General features: G+C 53.1%; 1 protein-coding gene across 3 annotated transcripts; it reads left to right on the top strand.

Moving 5' to 3' along the window:
* The first annotated feature begins 201 nt into the window (after positions 1-201).
* Positions 202-13,010, top strand: NPY4R (neuropeptide Y receptor Y4). 3 transcript variants are annotated; one of them, XM_014734125.2, is made up of 2 exons: positions 202-350; positions 9,288-13,010. In XM_014734125.2, exons 1-2 carry the CDS (start codon positions 274-276, stop codon positions 10,453-10,455), a joined length of 1,245 nt encoding a protein of 414 aa, XP_014589611.2. In that variant the 5' UTR covers positions 202-273; the 3' UTR covers positions 10,456-13,010. The 3 variants fall into 3 exon arrangements, with proteins under 3 accessions (XP_014589611.2, XP_023504365.2, XP_070121638.1); XM_023648597.2 differs by lacking the exon at positions 202-350 and adding an exon at positions 4,798-4,887; XM_070265537.1 differs by lacking the exon at positions 202-350 and adding an exon at positions 8,523-8,627.
* The last annotated feature ends 4,146 nt before the right edge of the window (positions 13,011-17,156 follow it).

Here is a 17,156-nt window from a genome sequence, read left to right as displayed (position 1 = left end):
TGATAATGGTCAATTATCCCTTTTGTTGTTGTTGTTAGCAACATTTTCCTCCTTGTGGGGCATTTTAGAGTCTTCTGTTTATCCTTGGTGTTGTGAAATCTTACAGTGACTTGTCTGGGTGTGGACCAGCACCCAGGGGATCCTTTCACTCTACACCCCTGGAAAACTTTCTTTTATTGATAATTCCTTGTGCTGGCTGCTTTCTGTTTACACCCCACACAGATCCTTTCTCCCTCTTTGTTCTCTGTCCTTCTCTAGGCCCAGGGAGGCTGGATGACCCTTTGCCGGCTGGACTCCAGTTGGATTTGGTCAATGGCTGGAACCCACAGGAGCCTGGAAGCGAAGGAGAGGTGGGTAGACGTCCTCCCTACTTCCCCTTGCTTCAATGCTGAGTCTCTGGTGATGGCGGCCTGCCTCCATTATAGCAGCTCAGTGGGTGGCCCCCTGGCTCTGATGACATGGTTTTGTCCCTTGTTCCTTTAGCCGTAGGCGGGTAACTGCTTCTGCTTGTCTCTGGGTGCCTCACCAGTCCTTCTATTTTCCCTTAACCCTGCCCACCCCTCTGAAGGTGACCCTCCCATTCATGTCCCTTCATTTGGGGACTGGGGGTGAATCCTGCCCCCTGCTTGGGCTCTGAATGATATGCTCCCTTTCATTTTCTTGGTTCTCCCTTCCTGGAAATTTTATTAATCAGGTATTGGATCCTTTGCATTAATCATCTATGTCTTTTATTTTTGCTCCCACATTTCCCATCTTTTTGTGGTTTTGCTCTATATTACGAGACACATCCTTCCCTCTTCCTCCCATCCCTTCCGATAAAATGTTTTGCTATTTCCGTAATCATACGATTGACGTCCAAGAGTTCTTTCTTGGTCTTGTCTTATGGGTTCAGCAACTTTGTTAATTTGTCGAAGGATTACTGGAAGTTTTTGCTCTCTTAAAGCTCTATCCCTGAGTTACTTCAGTTTCTTTTCAGGTCAATTATTTTGTTTGTTTATCTTGACCTATCCCTTTTGTGCTGTTGATTTCTAAATATATGGGACTCTCTGTTTCTCTGTTCATAAGAACGGGAAAAGAAGCTGATTTTCCTGGATGGCTGATCGACATTCCTTTGCTAAGAGTCTTCTGGGAAAAGAGCAGGACAGTTGCCCAGGAGCTCTGGGTGGGGGGACCCACTTGTCAGCTTCCCTTGAGAAGGAGCAGGTGGGGGGGTGAGGGACATTCCACACAGGACTGGTTGTGTAGGCTGGGCCTCCAAGAAGGAGCTGGAGATTTCCAAGTGGAAAACGAGCTCTGTGAGTCCAGGCTGTGGAAGCAACGTTGACACAAGCCTGGATATGCGAAACGCAATGATATTCCCTAAAAATAAAGAGTTTAAGTGGAGAAAGATCTGGGGGAGGCACCCTTGGGCGGGGCTAAAGGAGAAATAGAGTCAGACCGATTTTAGAAGCTCCCAGTGGCTGAGAGCGTGGGGCCTGTTAGGAGTGTGTGGGACTAATTCAGGCGCTAGGTAGGGGTCATGCCGTGTGGGTGGAGAGGTTTCAGACTAGAATTGGTGGGGACTGCTCATTAGCTGTGGGGGGAGGCATGAGGAGGTAGACAAGCGCACAGGCCACAGGAATTATACCAGCAGCCACAGATTTCCAGGGTGCGTTTCCTGCCGGGGTCTCTGCTCAAAGCTGTTTACATGTCATCTCATTTCACCTCATGGCAGCCCTCGAGGAGGATTGTCTTACTATCTCCATCTTATGGAAGGGAGGGCGTCGGAGGCTCGGGGAGCTGCCTCCCATGCCCAGCTCGTGACCACTCACCACCCTGGCTCTCCAGGCGGCAAAAGTAACAGCGAATCGCCTGCCAGGGTGTCGTTGGGGTCCAGCCCCCTTCCCTGATCCCAGCTTTCTCATAGACCAAGGAGAACACTGACCCTGCAGCAGACTGAGAGGTCAAACTGCGAGCTGTCGAGGGCCCAACACACCTGCTCCTGTTTGACTCCAAGGTGATTCACGTGGAGCATTCCTAAGGGGGCGGGAAGTGAGGTCTGTCACTAAGCTATGAAAGAGGATCCATGTCTGTGAGGTGAGACAGAACTGCCAGATTTATGGCGCAGGGCAAACCCTGCTGAGCCCCTTCCTCAGAGACTGTGGAATGCAGCCTGGCCGCTGGCAGGACCTCTTAGACGGGGGTCCTGGCCCTGATGCCAGCCAGGAGGGAAGGACAGCTCCCAGTTTCTTGTTCACCGGCTCTGCTTTCTTGAGGAGCTGCAGATGCTCCCGCTATGCTCCGTGCCGGGCTCTGCAGCCACCAGGGGGCGCTGTTTCCTTCCCCAGCAGACTCAAAGGGTCTGACTCCAGCTCCTGCTGCGCTGGTTTAACTAGGAATGTCTGCTACGAGGAGCTCCCTGCCCCTCTCAGGGGCGCCAAGACGGTGCTGGAGAAGGAGCTTGGACTTTGGGCTCAGATCCCAGCCCCACTGTCTACAACTTGGGTGACTGAGACAAGTCACTCCACTTCTTCCAGCCTCAGTTTTCTCGCCTGTGAAATGGGATGATCACACCCACCAGATGGGTGTGAGGATGGAATAAGAGCAGGGGCTTCCGCTGGCATGGGAGCCGTCCGCCACCTTCTCTGCCCTCTCTGCTCCTCGGCTGTCCTCTGACCCCTGGGGGCTAGGGCCCAGGCTGGGCAGCATTCCCAGCGTGTCTGTGTGGCAGCCTGCCTCAAGGGTCACCAGCACGGCCGCAGAGGCTGCAGGCAGCACAGTCCCCACTTGGCTGCCCCACGAGGAGGAGGTGACAGTGTTAAGTTCTCATCCACACAGAGAACAGATGTCTATAGTTGAGCGGTTTCTGGCTGGGAAACAGTCTCCACTTTAGACTCCAGGAAGCCACCGTTACAATGAGGTCCCATTAAATGCATTCCTTCCTTCCTTTGTCAGACGCTGCCACTGTGTGTGGACCCATGCTGGGCTCTGGGGGCAGAGACAAGAACAGTGCCCTAGATGCGGGGGAGGGAGCCAAGGATGCTTGTGCAGACATACAACCAGGCTGCGCCACTTGCCTCCGCAGCAGAGCACAGAAGGCAGAGGGGACATTGGAGCTGGGGTGTGAGGAGGAGCAGCAGTTTTCCGGGTAGTCAAGGCAGGGAGGAGAGTGGGCCCAAAAGGAGAAATGACAGGTGCAAACCCCGGGGGCCGGCAAGCAGGGGCTTGGGCATTGGGCAGGCTGGATCTGAGCATTTCTTAGCTGAGTGACTTTATGGAAGTTGCTCAATCTTTGAGACTCACTGGGCTTCATCAGTAAAAGAGGAATAAAAAGGGCCACCTCTCAGAGCTGCTGTGACGCTCAAATAGGGTAATGTCTGTAGAGTCCACATGTGCCGTAAATGGCAGTTGCCATTCTAGAAAGGGCCACTGCCCACAACTCCGGGGCGTTTCCATAGATGTCACCATGAATAGTGCCTCTGGGGTTATTTAGTGTGTGTGGGGGGCATGACTGGGTGGTCTGGGCCATGTCCTGTGGCTCATGAGGAGCCATGGAAGGTTTTTTTTCCAGCTTTATTGAGATATAATTGACACATAGCATTATGTAAGTTTAAGGTGCACACTGTGTTGATTTGATAAATTTATATATTGCAAAATGATTTCCACTATAGCATCAGCTCAGAGCTCCATCCCGTCACATAATTACTATTTCCTTTTTGTGGTGAGAACATTTAAAATCTCTCTTAGCAGCTTTCAAGTGTACAAGACAGTATTGTTAACTGTAATCACCGTGCTGTACCCTAGGTGCCCAGAAATTGTTGCTCTTACAGCTGGGAGTTGGTGCCCTTTGACCTATATCTCCCCATGTCCCCCTCCCCCAGCTCCTGGTGACCCCCGCTCTGCTCTGTTTCTGAGTTCAAGCCGTGGAAGGCCTTATGGAGAGCCGTGCGTGTCCAATATTTAGGAGGTGCCCTTGAAGCGGATCTGTTACTCTCAGGAGATCCTCCAGCCACATAAGTGAGTTTATGGTGTGGGCTCCTTGAGGCAGGAAATTATGTTAGTGTTTTCAAAATAGGAGCAGCCCTTGCAACAAATGTTGCTCCATTTCAGCCAAGTTCTGTCACCTGGACGCCAAAGCAGTGCGTTCTCATTTAACTCTCGTTACAGCCACCTTGGAGGCCCTTCCAGGATTGAGAGGCCCTCCCTCACTGTTCCACCTGCCCCTCTGGAAGCCCTCTTGCTTACATTCTCCAGCCACATTGCCCTCCTGTGGTCTCCAGTGGCCAAATGCCTCCAGCCTCAGGGCCTTTGCACTTGCTGTGCCCTCCACCTGGACTACCCATCTAAGGCTGACCCATTTCCCCACAGCAGCTCTCTGCCCTAACTTATATACTTGTTTCCTTGTCCCTTGTCCATCTTCTCCCTCAGGGCTGGGAGTTCCAGGATGGCACAAGGATGGGACCCTGCCTTGTTCAGCTCTGTGTGCCCAGCAGGAGAGCCAGCTCATAGGAAGCCTGCAATTAACATTTGTGAAGGAGTTTATGAAAGGCAGGTCTTCTCATGCCCATTTCATGGATGGGAAAACTGAGGCTCAGAGAGAGAGAGTGAGAGAGAGCCACGCAGTTACAGCGTGCTGGCGTGCAGGGCCGGGTGGCGTGGTGGGGGGAGACCCACGTGTAGGGCTGCATCTCCGGGGCGGGCAACCAGGGCTCGAGGGCGCGGCTCCTGGGGCGGGCGCCGGGTCCCCGGGCGGGCGGGTGGCCGGAGCGTCCCGTGGGCGGCGCGGGCAGCTGGCTGGGCGGGGGCGGGCGCGGGCGCGGGCGGCAGCCGGGAAGGAGCCGGGTCGAGCTGGTGCACGGGCAGGGAGATCCGCTTCGCACGCAGGGAGCGCCGCGGCCGCCGGAGCAGGTGAGGCCGGGCGGGCCCGCGCCCTCGGGGGACCCGGGGGCGGAGGAGGAGGCCGGCCGGATCCGGGGGCCCTCGGAAAGCAGTGCGCGCTGCCGGCCCCGGGCGCCTGGGGAGGGACGCGGCGCCAGTGGGCTTCCCAGAGCCCGGGGCGCAGAGCCGCACAGCCGGGGCGAGGGGATCGGCGGCCCCTCGAGTGAACTGGGGCTCCCGCAGCCTTGATGTCCTCGCCTGAGCCGTGGGGGCCACCAGCCCTGCGAGCGCGAGTGGAGGAGGCGAGGGGCGCGGGGAAAATGTGTGCGCGCTGGGGCCCTGGGAGACAGGAGCTGTCGCTGAAATTGCAGGAAACAAAGCAGACGTCCTTCTCCCCTTCTCCCTTCTTCCCTCATGGGGAGATTGACGGAGGGTTTCATTCATTAATTTTCTGCCGACTGATGAGGATGGCAGGCTGCACGGAGGCCTCCCCTAGGGTTGGCCTGTGTTCCCACCTTGTCTTGAGAGCTGCCTGGGCACTCGATCCTGGGACACCATCTCACGGATTGTGCACAATAATCCCCCCTCCCCAGTCGCCACCCCCTGGGGTGTACCTGGGGGACCTGAGGTCTCCTGGTCCTCACTGGGCATCTCCAAGGTTCACAGTGGGAAGTGAGGGACAATCTGGGTGTGAGGGCCCTTGTGGGGGGCCAGATCACCCAGAAAGCCCTGAAGTGGTCAGTGTGGCCCCAGTTCAGAGCCCTGGGAAGTGGATGTGACCACCCCGGGGTGATCCAGGTGAAGAACAGTGCTGCTGGAGGCTGTACGGGACAGACACTTTGAAGGGACGGATGCTCCCTCAGTCACAGCCCTTCAAGCTGGTCTCTCTCCCCTAAGGAACTGTGCTCTTGTGTTCACAGGGTGAGGAGGCCTCTGAGGTTCCAAATTGTGTGGGGAAAGCGACAGCTCTGTCTAGGAGAGTCATTCCATTAGGGGCTCCAGGCCCAAGTCTGTTTGGGAGGGACGAGGACCGGAGAGGCGGGGCCATCCCAGGGCTGCCAGGGAGGTGAGGGTTCAGAAGCCCCTGGGCAGTTGCCTCTCCACTGGGGGCATCTTCTCACCTGGCTGAGCATCGTCCCAGCGCTCCCAGGAGCTCACCGGGCCCTGGATTCCGTGAGTGGGCCAAGTTGGGCTCTGGCAGGGACCTTGGTGTCCATCTCCAACCTGACTCTGCCACTCCACCCGCTGCACCTCAGCTCGCCTCCTGCTGTAGCGCCGGCCCCACTCCCCTTTCCTCCTTTGCAAAGGCTGGCTGGCAGGGTTTCAGAGTCAGACTGACCAGAGTTCCAATTCAGCTCTGCCGCTTATTAACCGTGGGACCGCGGGCAGGTCCCTTCCTCTAACCAGGTCCTCCTCTTTAAAATGGGGCTGATATTAGATGGAACCACGTGCATTTGCCGTCTTTGCAGGTCAGACGTGGCTGGATACTGGCGATTTCATTCGCTTCAGCCTAGCGATGCCTTCTTCGCAGGGCTGTGGTGTGGATTAAGGTGCTCCAAGCTTGGGGAAAGCTGATATCCCTTCTGCCCCTGTCTTCCAGGAAAGCGCATGCTCTCCAGGGTGAGGCGAGCCCCCTCCCTTCTTGGTCTCTCTCCTCCAAGACTGGGCTCCCTCATTCCCTCTCCTGCTGGCCCTTCCAGATTTTCCAAATTCCCCTTCCTGCTCCTCTGGCTACAACAGGCTCAGACAACTACCCTGCCCCTCTTTCCTGCTGACCTGGGGCTCAGGGATGCGAATTACTGCCACCCACCCCTGCAGTTTGCTTCTGGAAATCCTCAGTCCCTGTGCACAGAGGGCCTTCCTGGGGTGGGGGCTTATGGTTGGCCCCTCCCGGCCTCTGCAGCTCTGGACAAAGATGCAAGGGCCACCTGGCATTTCCTGGTCCCCCAAGGCCCTCCTTCCCAGTGTTGCTCCTCTCCCAGCCCCAGCCCTTCCCTCTTGTGTCCTGTTTCCAGAAGCTGCTGGAAAGGGCTGATTTGGGTTCAAGCCTCCATGTGGGCTAGTTAGTAGGGACTGGCATGGGGTGTCCTGGCACATGTGTGACCATCCCTTGTGTTAGCTCTATGTGGATTCTCCAAGAAGGGGGCTACACAGCCAAGCGGATCCACGATGCTGCCTAGCGCTCCCCCTCTTCCTGTCTCAGCCCTCTCGCTCAGTCCGTTCTCTACATCCAAGCGATCTTTCTGGAATCAACTTGAGCTTGCTGGCCAGCTTTCAGCAGCAAACCCAGCATTCCTGGCCTGGCCCTCTTCTCCAGGCTCATCGTTTGCCACTCCCTTCCACTCACTTTGGGCTCTAGTTTTTCTGACCTGCTTGCTGTTCTCTGCGGAGCTCTGCTCTTTCCTGCCTCCCTGCCTTTGTACATGATGTTCCCTGCACCTTGCATTCCATCCTCTACTTTGTCCGTTTGGATGGTTGACTCCTCTTCAGCCCTTTGAGCCCTGGATCAATGTTACTTCTCTCATCTTTCTGCTCCCTTCTCTGGTCTCCCAGCCCACAGACATTCCATTCCTACTGATTTTGGTGACAGCCATGTGGCCTTGAGTTTCATCTGCATGCCTGGTGGTTGGTTCCTCTGGTCTGGGAGGGACGTGGCCGTATAAATCATCTTTGCAGCCCTTGTCTCTAGCATTGGGCTTGGCACGTGTTTATTGAGTGAATTAGTGAATGAAGCAGTGAAGATTTTTCTGGAACCCTCTCCATCCAGGAACTCTGCTGTGGTCTTGCTGTACTTGGCCATTTCGGAAGAGCTGGTGTTGTTCCCCACCAGTGAGCAGCCCTGGCTGGTGGTCAGCCGGAGCCTTGGGTTTCTGTCCCATTCACTGCTTCTGAGCACAGTGCGTCCACCACAGTTTCATGCAGCTGTGGCTGCTCTTGACTCAAATACCAGACGTTATGTTTGGCCTTGGTGTGTTTCATTTGTCATGTTCAGTTCCAAATGGCCCTTTTTGCTAAAAGACTGTGGCGCCAGGAAAATCCTCCTGCCTCTGCTAGCCGGTAGCCAAAATAACCAGACTGTAAACTGTCAGTTGAATTCAAGACTCGATCTTGTGAATGGCCAAATGCGACCCATCTTTATAAGCCGAGTCAAATGCAGGTGAGTGACATTTATGACAGGTGACAGGTAGATTTTACTGATCGCTGGTTAATTTTGGTCATGCTCTGTAAAAATGACCTCTAACTTCGCACTCGTGAAGAACATATGAATGGTCGTAAATACACATGACCATTATATGGGACTTAGAGAATATCTGAAATAGGGTATTCCTCTATGAACAGTGTTATCAAAGTGGAGCTCCAGGGCCATGTGCATCGAATCACATGGGCCACTCATGAAAATACAGATTCCTGGGCCCCATCCTGCACTCCCTTAGCTGCGTCTCCTAGTGTGGGACTCTGGAATCTGCGCTTTCCACATGCTCCTGGAATGATTCTGATGTTTCCTGAAAGTTGGGAGTTGCTTGTGGGATCAATGACGATGAGGGAACTCGTGAGGAAAGTGGGGCACAGTGGTGTGTGTAATGATGTGGTGACACTCCATATGTCATCAAAATATCTGTCGTTGGCATCACTACCTGGAGTTCAAATTCCAGTTTGATCTTGGCAGAGTCCCTCGTGTTGAGGAGGCACCAGAAGAACAGGGACGGGCTGTGCCGGGTCCTGGAGGTGTGGACTGGGCTGGTGTGTTTCGGACTTGCAAGCTGTTTCAGGTGACTTGAGCATGGACATGGAGGGGGCCCATGAGGAGGGCGGCAGGCATCCCATGACCTTGGCTAATCGTGTGTGTGCACATGGTGGGCAGGTGGAGAGAGCCGGTGTGCTGCTGACCCCATCTTTGCATACCTGGCAGTCTTCAAGTCTGCCATGTGTCACCTGAGCAACAAGGCTGGCAGGGCAGGTAGAGGCTGAGACCGGAGGGCGCACTGTGTGTCAAGCCCTGAGGTTTCGGTTCTATCCTGACGGGCATGGGTACCATGGAAGGATCTGGGCACATGGCAGCATTTGCTGCTGTGTCTGTTTGGATAAGATGTGACAAGGAGATTTCTACCCATGCTCCCTAAACAATTCTGTCCCTGAACTCTGCGTAATTAACCCAATTTCGTTATCATCAAAACAGCCTTGAAGCCTGAGGTTAAGGGAATTTTTAGAGCAAGATCTGGCATCATACAGACTTGGGTTTGTATCTGGACCCCATTATTTAATGGCTGTGTGAGTTTGGGCAGGTTGCTTTACACCTCTGAGTCTCAGGTCCTCCAGGTCCCAGCTGTGGGATGGAGGTAGCCACGAGCCTCTCTACCAAGCCCGTGCTCCTCCCTGGATTCACCCAGGAGGCGTGATCGCTGAGGACCATTTGTCTGTTTGCTTTGTAGGCATTGTCACGGAATCTTCTGGAATCTTCTCACGTGCACTATGAACATCTCTCACTTCCTGGCCTTTCTGCTCCCAGGATCCTCGCAGGGTCAAAACAGGAGCAAGTCAAAGGGCATCTCATACAACTTCTCTGACCACTGCCAGGATTCCACAGATCTGATGGTGTTCATTGTTACCTCTTACAGCATTGAGACGGTGGTGGGGGTCCTGGGCAACCTCTGCCTGATGTGTGTGACTATGAGGCAGAAGGAGAAGGCCAACGTGACCAACCTCCTCATTGCCAACCTGGCCTTCTCTGACTTCCTCATGTGCCTCATCTGCCAGCCGCTCACAGCCATCTACACCCTCATGGACTACTGGGTCTTTGGCGAGGTCCTTTGCAAGATGTCAGCCTTCATCCAGTGTATGTCAGTGACGGTCTCCATCCTCTCGCTTGTCCTTGTGGCCCTGGAGAGGCATCAACTCATCATCAATCCAACAGGCTGGAAGCCCAGTGTCTCTCAGGCCTACCTGGGGATCGTGGTCATCTGGCTCCTTGCCTGCTTCCTCTCCTTGCCCTTCCTGGCCAACAGCATCCTGAAGAGTGTGTTTCATAAGAACCACTCCAAGGCTCTGGAGTTTCTGGCAGATAAGGTGGTCTGTACTGAGTCCTGGCCACTGGACCACCACCGCATCATCTACACCACCTTCCTGCTGCTCTTCCAGTACTGCATCCCGCTGGCCTTCATCCTCTTCTGCTACGTGCGCATCTACCAGCGCCTGCGGAAGCGGAGGTGGGTGTTTCGCAAGGGCGCCTACAGCTCGCAGGCTTGGCAGATGAAGCGGATCAATGGGATCCTCGTGGCCATGGTGGCTGCCTTTGCTGTGCTCTGGCTGCCCCTGCACGTGTTCAACAGCTTGGAGGACTGGTACCATGAGGCTATCCCCATCTGTCATGGCAACCTCATCTTCTTGGTGTGCCACCTGCTCGCCATGGCCTCCACCTGTGTCAACCCTTTCATCTACGGCTTTCTCAACACCAACTTCAAGAAGGAGGTCAAGGCTCTGGTGCTGACTTGCCAGCAGAGTGCTCCTGTGGAGAAGTCCGAGCATCTGCCCCTGTCCACAGTGCAAACGGAAGTGTCCAAAGGCTCTCTGAGGCTCAGTGGCCGGTCCAACCCCATGTAGCCAGCTCTACAGCTTCTCCCTGCTGTGTTCATTGCCAGGCTCCTTCACTTAGCTAAGTGGGCCAGCTGCAAGCTGAGGGTGGCACTCTGTCATTACTGGCCTTCTGGGGCCCAGACAGCCTGGCAAGAGCCTGTTTTTGCACCATTTGCATGGTGAAGCCTGACATTCAGATGGCTCAGCTCTTTGTTCCTGGGAGAATTCCGAGTCTGGATTCTGCAGGTCACAGCAGGCCTTACAGCTTGAGCAGATGCCAGAGCCAGAGATGGTCTGCTTGGAGCAGGCAGAGTTCATTGTGGTAACTCAGTAACAGATGCCCAGCCTGGCAGGCTAGGTGTTTCACTTCCACCAGTGAGACTTCAAGGCCACTGTGGGGTGAGGGAAGGAGCACATGGGGTGGGAGCTCTGGACCTTGGTCAGCCCCTACCCTCTGTGAGAGATGAGGTTTGTGATAAGCCTTGCAAGTGGTAAAGAATGCTGTGGAGGCGAGACAGTGGGGTGATGTTACGTCATCAGCGCATCCAGCTGCAGAGAACAGAAGCTGGTGGACCTGGGTCCTCACAGTCCTCTGCAGTAGGAAACGCAGCCCCGAGCAGCAGGGATTCCGGGGTTCACATCCTGCTCCATCCTTTTGCTCTTTCACTGCATCTGCCACCTTGTATGGAAATAAGCTTGCAGATATTTCTCCTTGATAAGACGGTGAGCACCTTGGAGATGGCATCTGGATTGTCATAGAGCTTATGTCCTCCATGCCTAGGATAGGCCCTGGCACAGGGAGAGGGCTCCAGAAAGGTTTGCTATGGTCGGCTGATGGTAAAGGTGCCCCTACTGAGTGCTGAGCCGAGGGAGGCGTCTTGTGCTGTGGTCCAGCGTGGGAAGGGCTCAGGTGGCTGCAGCCACACTCTCTTGCCTGCCCTTCCTTTCCTCCCAGGACCTCTCTTGACAAGGTAGCTGGCCAGGGACTCTGTGACCCTCCCCAGTGTTGACCCACTGCTGAGGCTTGGGGCAAGGCCATGACTCCAGTCTCCCTCGTTCCACTCTATGGCCACTGAGCTGACCTGCACCAGGTGATGTGTCATGGTTCTTCCAAAGCCTCCCCAGGACTTTGGGCCTCCCAGTGGCCTTCAGTAGTGGCAGGGGCAGGGATTCCTTGGAGCCTGGCGTAAGGGGTGCTGGCTGAAAAGAGCGGGGCTGGGGGGGTCATCTTCCTTCGTTCAGCAAGCCAGGGAAAATGGAGAAAGGGCTACAATGAGCGTGAATGTCTCACCCATGGAGGTCATGGCCCAGTCTTCTGGATGCTGAGCCAGACCCAAGGCTTCATGTTGTGTGGACCAGACCGCTTGTCCCTGCAGGGAAGGCCACATCAGGATTGCTCATGGGCCCCCTTGGATGGGATGTCCAGGCCTGGCTTGGATGGGATGTCAGGCAGAACGGACAGTGGCTGGGTCACCCATGGCCTAGATCCCACAGTGGGGATCTGGCTCTACACGGGGGATCTGGCAAAGGGCCAGGGAGCAGAAGATTCAACAGCCACATCTGACCGCCTCTCTGGCTTGGCCCCTGACAAAGAACCTGTGCAGCTGACACTCAAGACAAGTGCTCTTTGAGCCTCCAGCTCCCTACCTGGAGCTGTTTGTTTCATTCCAGCTTTTGGTCGCATCTCCCATTCTGTTCTTTGGTTCACCTGTATTCTGGTGTTTTGGACGATTGTTGAGCCATCCTTTCGGATGCAGCTTCCACTTGTCCTCTGATGCCATCTGCTGCTGGCTACTCCAGGTAACCAACTACCAGCAAAGCCCAGGCCCTGCGACCCATTCCAGCAGATGTCATTGGCCAAGATCCCCAAGGAATTGGGGGCCTCGGGCCCCTCCAGATCCCATGCAATTGGCTGGAGTTTGTTTCCCATCAGTCATCTCAGTGGTGCCAAGATGCTTGAGGACAAGGATGCTTTAGGGCGCTGACATGCCTTGAGGACTGGGGGACCAGGCTGGGCATCTGGTGAGGTGCTTGGCATTAGGATTTGGAGCAGTGAGTGGAAGCCTCGTTGAGCATCTTCTGTGCATCCCTCACCTTGCTTAGGTTGACGCAGCCTGCCTGGATGGCTGTCGCCTGCTGCCACTTCTCATGACCCGTGGGGTTGCCTGGTTACCCAGCATCCTAGGAGCTTGCCACTAAAGTGTGCTCAAAAGACTAGCAGCCTTAGCATCACCTGGAGCTTGTTGGACGTGCAGAATCTCTGTTCCCACTGCTGACCTACTGAATCAGAATCCTCATTTTTATCAAGCTCTCCAAGTTTGTGGTGCACACATTCAAGTTTGAGAAGCTCTGCTCTAGGAAGTAGGTTGCCCTGGAGCCTGGAGCCCCTCGGTGAGCACCTGCAGACCCCCCACTGTGGGATCTAGGGTAGAGCTTTAGGAATCCTAGTTCTTGACTTAGGGTTTAAAATGGTATTGCTGAAAAGGTAGTACAGTGTTGGTTGGTTGTCTCATCTCTGGCCACGTGTGGACATATTTTTTGTGAAGCCTTTTTGTTCCTTCAATAAATATTTGCCACATGAACAGTGTGCATCGTTACATTCTTAGTGAACCTGCCACTCTGTGTTCCACTCTGTTTCACTGAAAACTGTATCATCAGTAGTTTTCCATCTTGGCTGGAACTGGACTCACACCCACGAAGATGGCCTGGGAACCCTCAGAGGGTGCAAAACCCTGTCGGACCCTGGTGGCCTGACCTTAAGTCCTGTCTAACTTCAGCCTTCCTCTTTCAAGAAATGACCTCGACTTTTTCTTTTTTCCATTATAAAAATAATCATATTCGTTCCTGCAAATACACAAAATATACAACAGTAAAGTGAAAAAGGAAATCATGGTCCACCACCCTAAGATAATTGCCATTTACATTTTGGGTGGTCATCTCTCTCTCTCTCTCAAGACATATATATATATATATATAGGGTTAAGTTTTATTTTTTTTAAAGTGGTTGAGATCATACTATGAGTGTATGCATATTTATGTATAATATTTAAGGATTATTTTATATCTTTTTTTGCTTAACCTTATAAGAATTTTTATTCATTCATTCAACAAATATGTCAGACACATGGTTGGTGCTGGGGACAAGTGGTAAAGTACACACTGTCCCTATTCTCATGGAGTCACTGGGTCCATCCTGCGTCCTTTGTCATCATCAATTGTGGTATATTTAGATGTTGGTAGACCTATTATAAATAGTTCTGGGATAAATGTCTATGCAGAGAACTTTCTGTATTTGAAATGATTTCCCTAGGACAGATTTCCAGAAGTGGAATTAATGGGCCAAAGGGTGTGGCCATTTTTCAAGGCTCTTCATGGATACTGCTGAACTGATTTCCAAAGAGGCTGGAACGATTTGCGCTCCCTGAATAGTGCCCGTTGCACCGGACCCTGGCCGCCATTGAAAAGTTACGGTAATGAAAAGGCCTCCGCTGTTCACTGACCCCGTCCCCTCTCATCAACTCATACCTCACTCCAGCATCATCAGTTTTCTTGGCTCCCTTTATACAAAACTCCTCCAGAGGCTTGTCTCATCTTGAAGTCGGCTTCCTCTCTTCCCCTGCTGTTTTGTACTCACCTGTCCATCCAAATAACTCTTGCCAAGGTCGCCAGTGACCTCCATATGGCCAAATCCCATGGCTAGTTCTCAGTCTTGTCTTATGGGACCAATCAGTTGGCAGTTGGTCAATCTTTTTGCCTTGAACTCTTTCTGCATGCGGCTTTCTCAGGACATCACACCCGTGGCTCTCTCCTGCCTCCCTGGGCTCTCCCTCTCAGGCTCTTTTTCTAGACTCTCATCTCCCCGACCTTGGGTCATTGGCCTGTCCCCAGGGAGCTATGCAGGCCCACCTGCTCTCATTCCTAGGTGGGCTCATCCCATGTTCTGGCTTTCAACAGCACCCAGTGTTTCAATGTCTGATGCTCCCAAACGTGAATCTCCCGTGGACTTCTCCATGCTCTCTGGGTTTGTAGAGCCAGCCACTTCTTTGTGTTCCTTAGTACATCCAGTTGGCATCTCAAACTTGTTCCAAAGCATATTCAAAAGCAAACTCTTGGGGCTGGCCCCGTGGCCGAGTGGTTGAGTTCGCGCGCTCCGCTGCAGGCGGCCCAGTGTTTCGTCAGTTCGAATCCTGGGCGCGGACATGGCACTGCTCATCGGACCACATAGAGGCAGCGTCCCACATGCCACAACTAGAAGAACCCACAACGAAGAATACACAACTATGTACTGGGGGGCTTTGGGGAGAAAAAGGAAAAAAATAAAAAAATAAAAATCTTAAAAAAAAAAAAAAAAGAAGCAAACTCTTGGTTTGCCTTCCTGCCTCTTCTTCCTCAGTTTCCCCTCTTTCATTAAATGGAAATCCCTCTTTTCATTTGCTTATACCACAGTCTTCGGGATCAGCCTTCTGTTCATACCCCACATCCAGTTCGTCAGCAAGTTATGTAAGCTCTGCCTTCAAAATGTATTCAGAATGACTGCTTCTCACCTCCCCCGGCTCTGCCACATGGTCCAAGCCTCCACCCTCCTCTACCGAGATGGTTGCAGCGGCCTCTTCTCTGGTCTCCCTTGGGGATAGTGATTGTTTGAAGCCTAAGTCAGATCCCCCCACACCTCCATTCAAAGCCCTTCCTTGGCTCCCTGACACTCTCAGAGCAAAGTTCACAGCCCGTGGCCTGCCCCTCTCCCACCCGCTTGAGCAGTGCTGGCCTCTCTGCTGTCTCTGGAAAACTCCAAGATTGCTCCTACCTCTGCCTTTGTGTTTCCCACTCTCTGTAGCTTGGAGTGCTACCCCTGATATCAATATTTTCACTTCCTGGTTTCCTTTACCTTAAGTGAACCTTTATCAGAAGATTACTTCCTCAACCACACTGTCGAGAGACACCCCCTCACTCTGCATGCCTACTTTACGCCGCAGGACTCAGCACCTGCCGCATGCTTACACACGTTCACTTGCTTTAGTGTTGAGGGTGTCGCTCCCGCATTGGAATGGAAACCCCATGAAGGCAGGGACCTTGTATGTTTTATTCACCGTCTAGCTCTCAGAAGTGTGCCCGTGTACTCGAGGTGCCGAAGAAATATCTGTAGAGTAAATATGTTTAAAAACGTTTATAGTTAATAGTTTATAGTTGAATGACACTTCAACCTCTTGTGCGTGGTTTGTAGGATTTTCGTCCCAGGTTTAACCGCTGTTGTTGGCTGACTGTGTGGCCCTGAGCAGCTTTGCCTCTTGGTTCCTGATTCCTCATCTGTAGTAATTCTGGCTGCCATGTATTTAGTGTCCCAAACCCTGTGCTACACTTTATATACGTTGCCTCCCCTCAACCCTGAGATTGGATGGGTGAAGAAACTGAGGCTTAGAGAGGTGAAAAACTTTATCCAAGTTTTCAAAAAGAGCCAGATTTGAAACCCACTCTGATGGATTCCAAAGTCCATGAGTTGGACTGTTGTAGCATGAGAGAAGTTTGACCAGATGGCCTCTAAGGTGCTTTCCAGCTTTTAGCTAGAGAGTTTGTGCTTTATGGGCAATGGAGAGGCCATGAAGAGTTTTAAGCAGGGGAATGGCCCGGTCAGGTTACATTTAGAGAGAACAGTGTCACAGAACTGGCCTAGGTTCCCCTAAAAGCAGAAGCTGAGGCAAAGCTTCCTGGGCTTTCCCTTTGTTAGAAAATGCAATCGCAGGGAACAGAGTGAGGGCACGGGGAACAGACAAGGAAAGAGAGAGAGCCATTTCAAAGATGTGTTATTGAGCTGGCTGCCTTTAAGAGGCAGCTCATTACTCCATCTTTCATATTACTATCTCAGGACAGTCTGTCTGGAAGGAGAAAGAAGGAAGAATTTATCCACTGGCTCCTGTATTCCACTGGGTAAGGGTCTGCCGCCTGGAGCTGTGCATTCGTGGACACTGAGCACACCTTCACGTGAACAGAGCAGCTCCGGGGAGAGGTGTAAAGGTGTGAGGTGAGATGGGGGGTTGGAGCTGGCAGAGCTGGATCCTGCAGCGGCCCCTGGACCAAGAGGCAGGTGAGGGTGAGAAGATCTGATGTGGGGCAGAGCTGGTGTTATGGGTTGAATTGCATTCTCCCCCAAATTCATATGTTGAAGTCATAACCCCCAGTATCTCAGAATATGACCTTGTCTGGAAGGAGGGGTGTTGCAGATGTAATTAATTAAGGTGAGTTAATACTGGAATATGATGGGCCACAAGCCAACGTGACCAGTGTCCTCATGAATTTGGGCACAGAGACTCACACACAGGGAGAATGCCATGTGAAGAAGGCAGCACAGGTCAAGAAGATGCTTCCTCAAGCCAAGGCAGGCCAGAGATTGCCAGCGAACCACCGGAAGCCGAGGGAGAGGCACGGACAGACTCTCCCTCACAGCCCTTGGCAGGGACCAACCCTGAGGACACCTTCATCTTGGACTTCCAGCCACCACAGCAGGGAGACAATACGTTTCTGTTGGGTAAGCCAACTGGCCTGTGATACTTTATTATGGCAGCCCTCTTACAGGAGGCGAAATTAAAGGCAGGGGGACCCGTCCGTGTGAGCTACTATGTCAGTGAGATGCTCTGATATTGGAGACAGACCCCAACTCAAACTGGTTATGGTGAAATAGAGAATTTATTCAACTCAATTTATTCGACTCAAGTTTTGGGGCTGTCCAAGGGAAA

The sequence above is a fragment of the Equus caballus genome, chromosome 1 (assembly GCF_041296265.1).
Source record: "Equus caballus isolate H_3958 breed thoroughbred chromosome 1, TB-T2T, whole genome shotgun sequence".
Lineage (NCBI taxonomy): Eukaryota > Metazoa > Chordata > Mammalia > Perissodactyla > Equidae > Equus > Equus caballus.
Note: the sequence above shows the minus strand (reverse complement) of the source record. Positions and strands in the feature narration are given on the sequence as shown.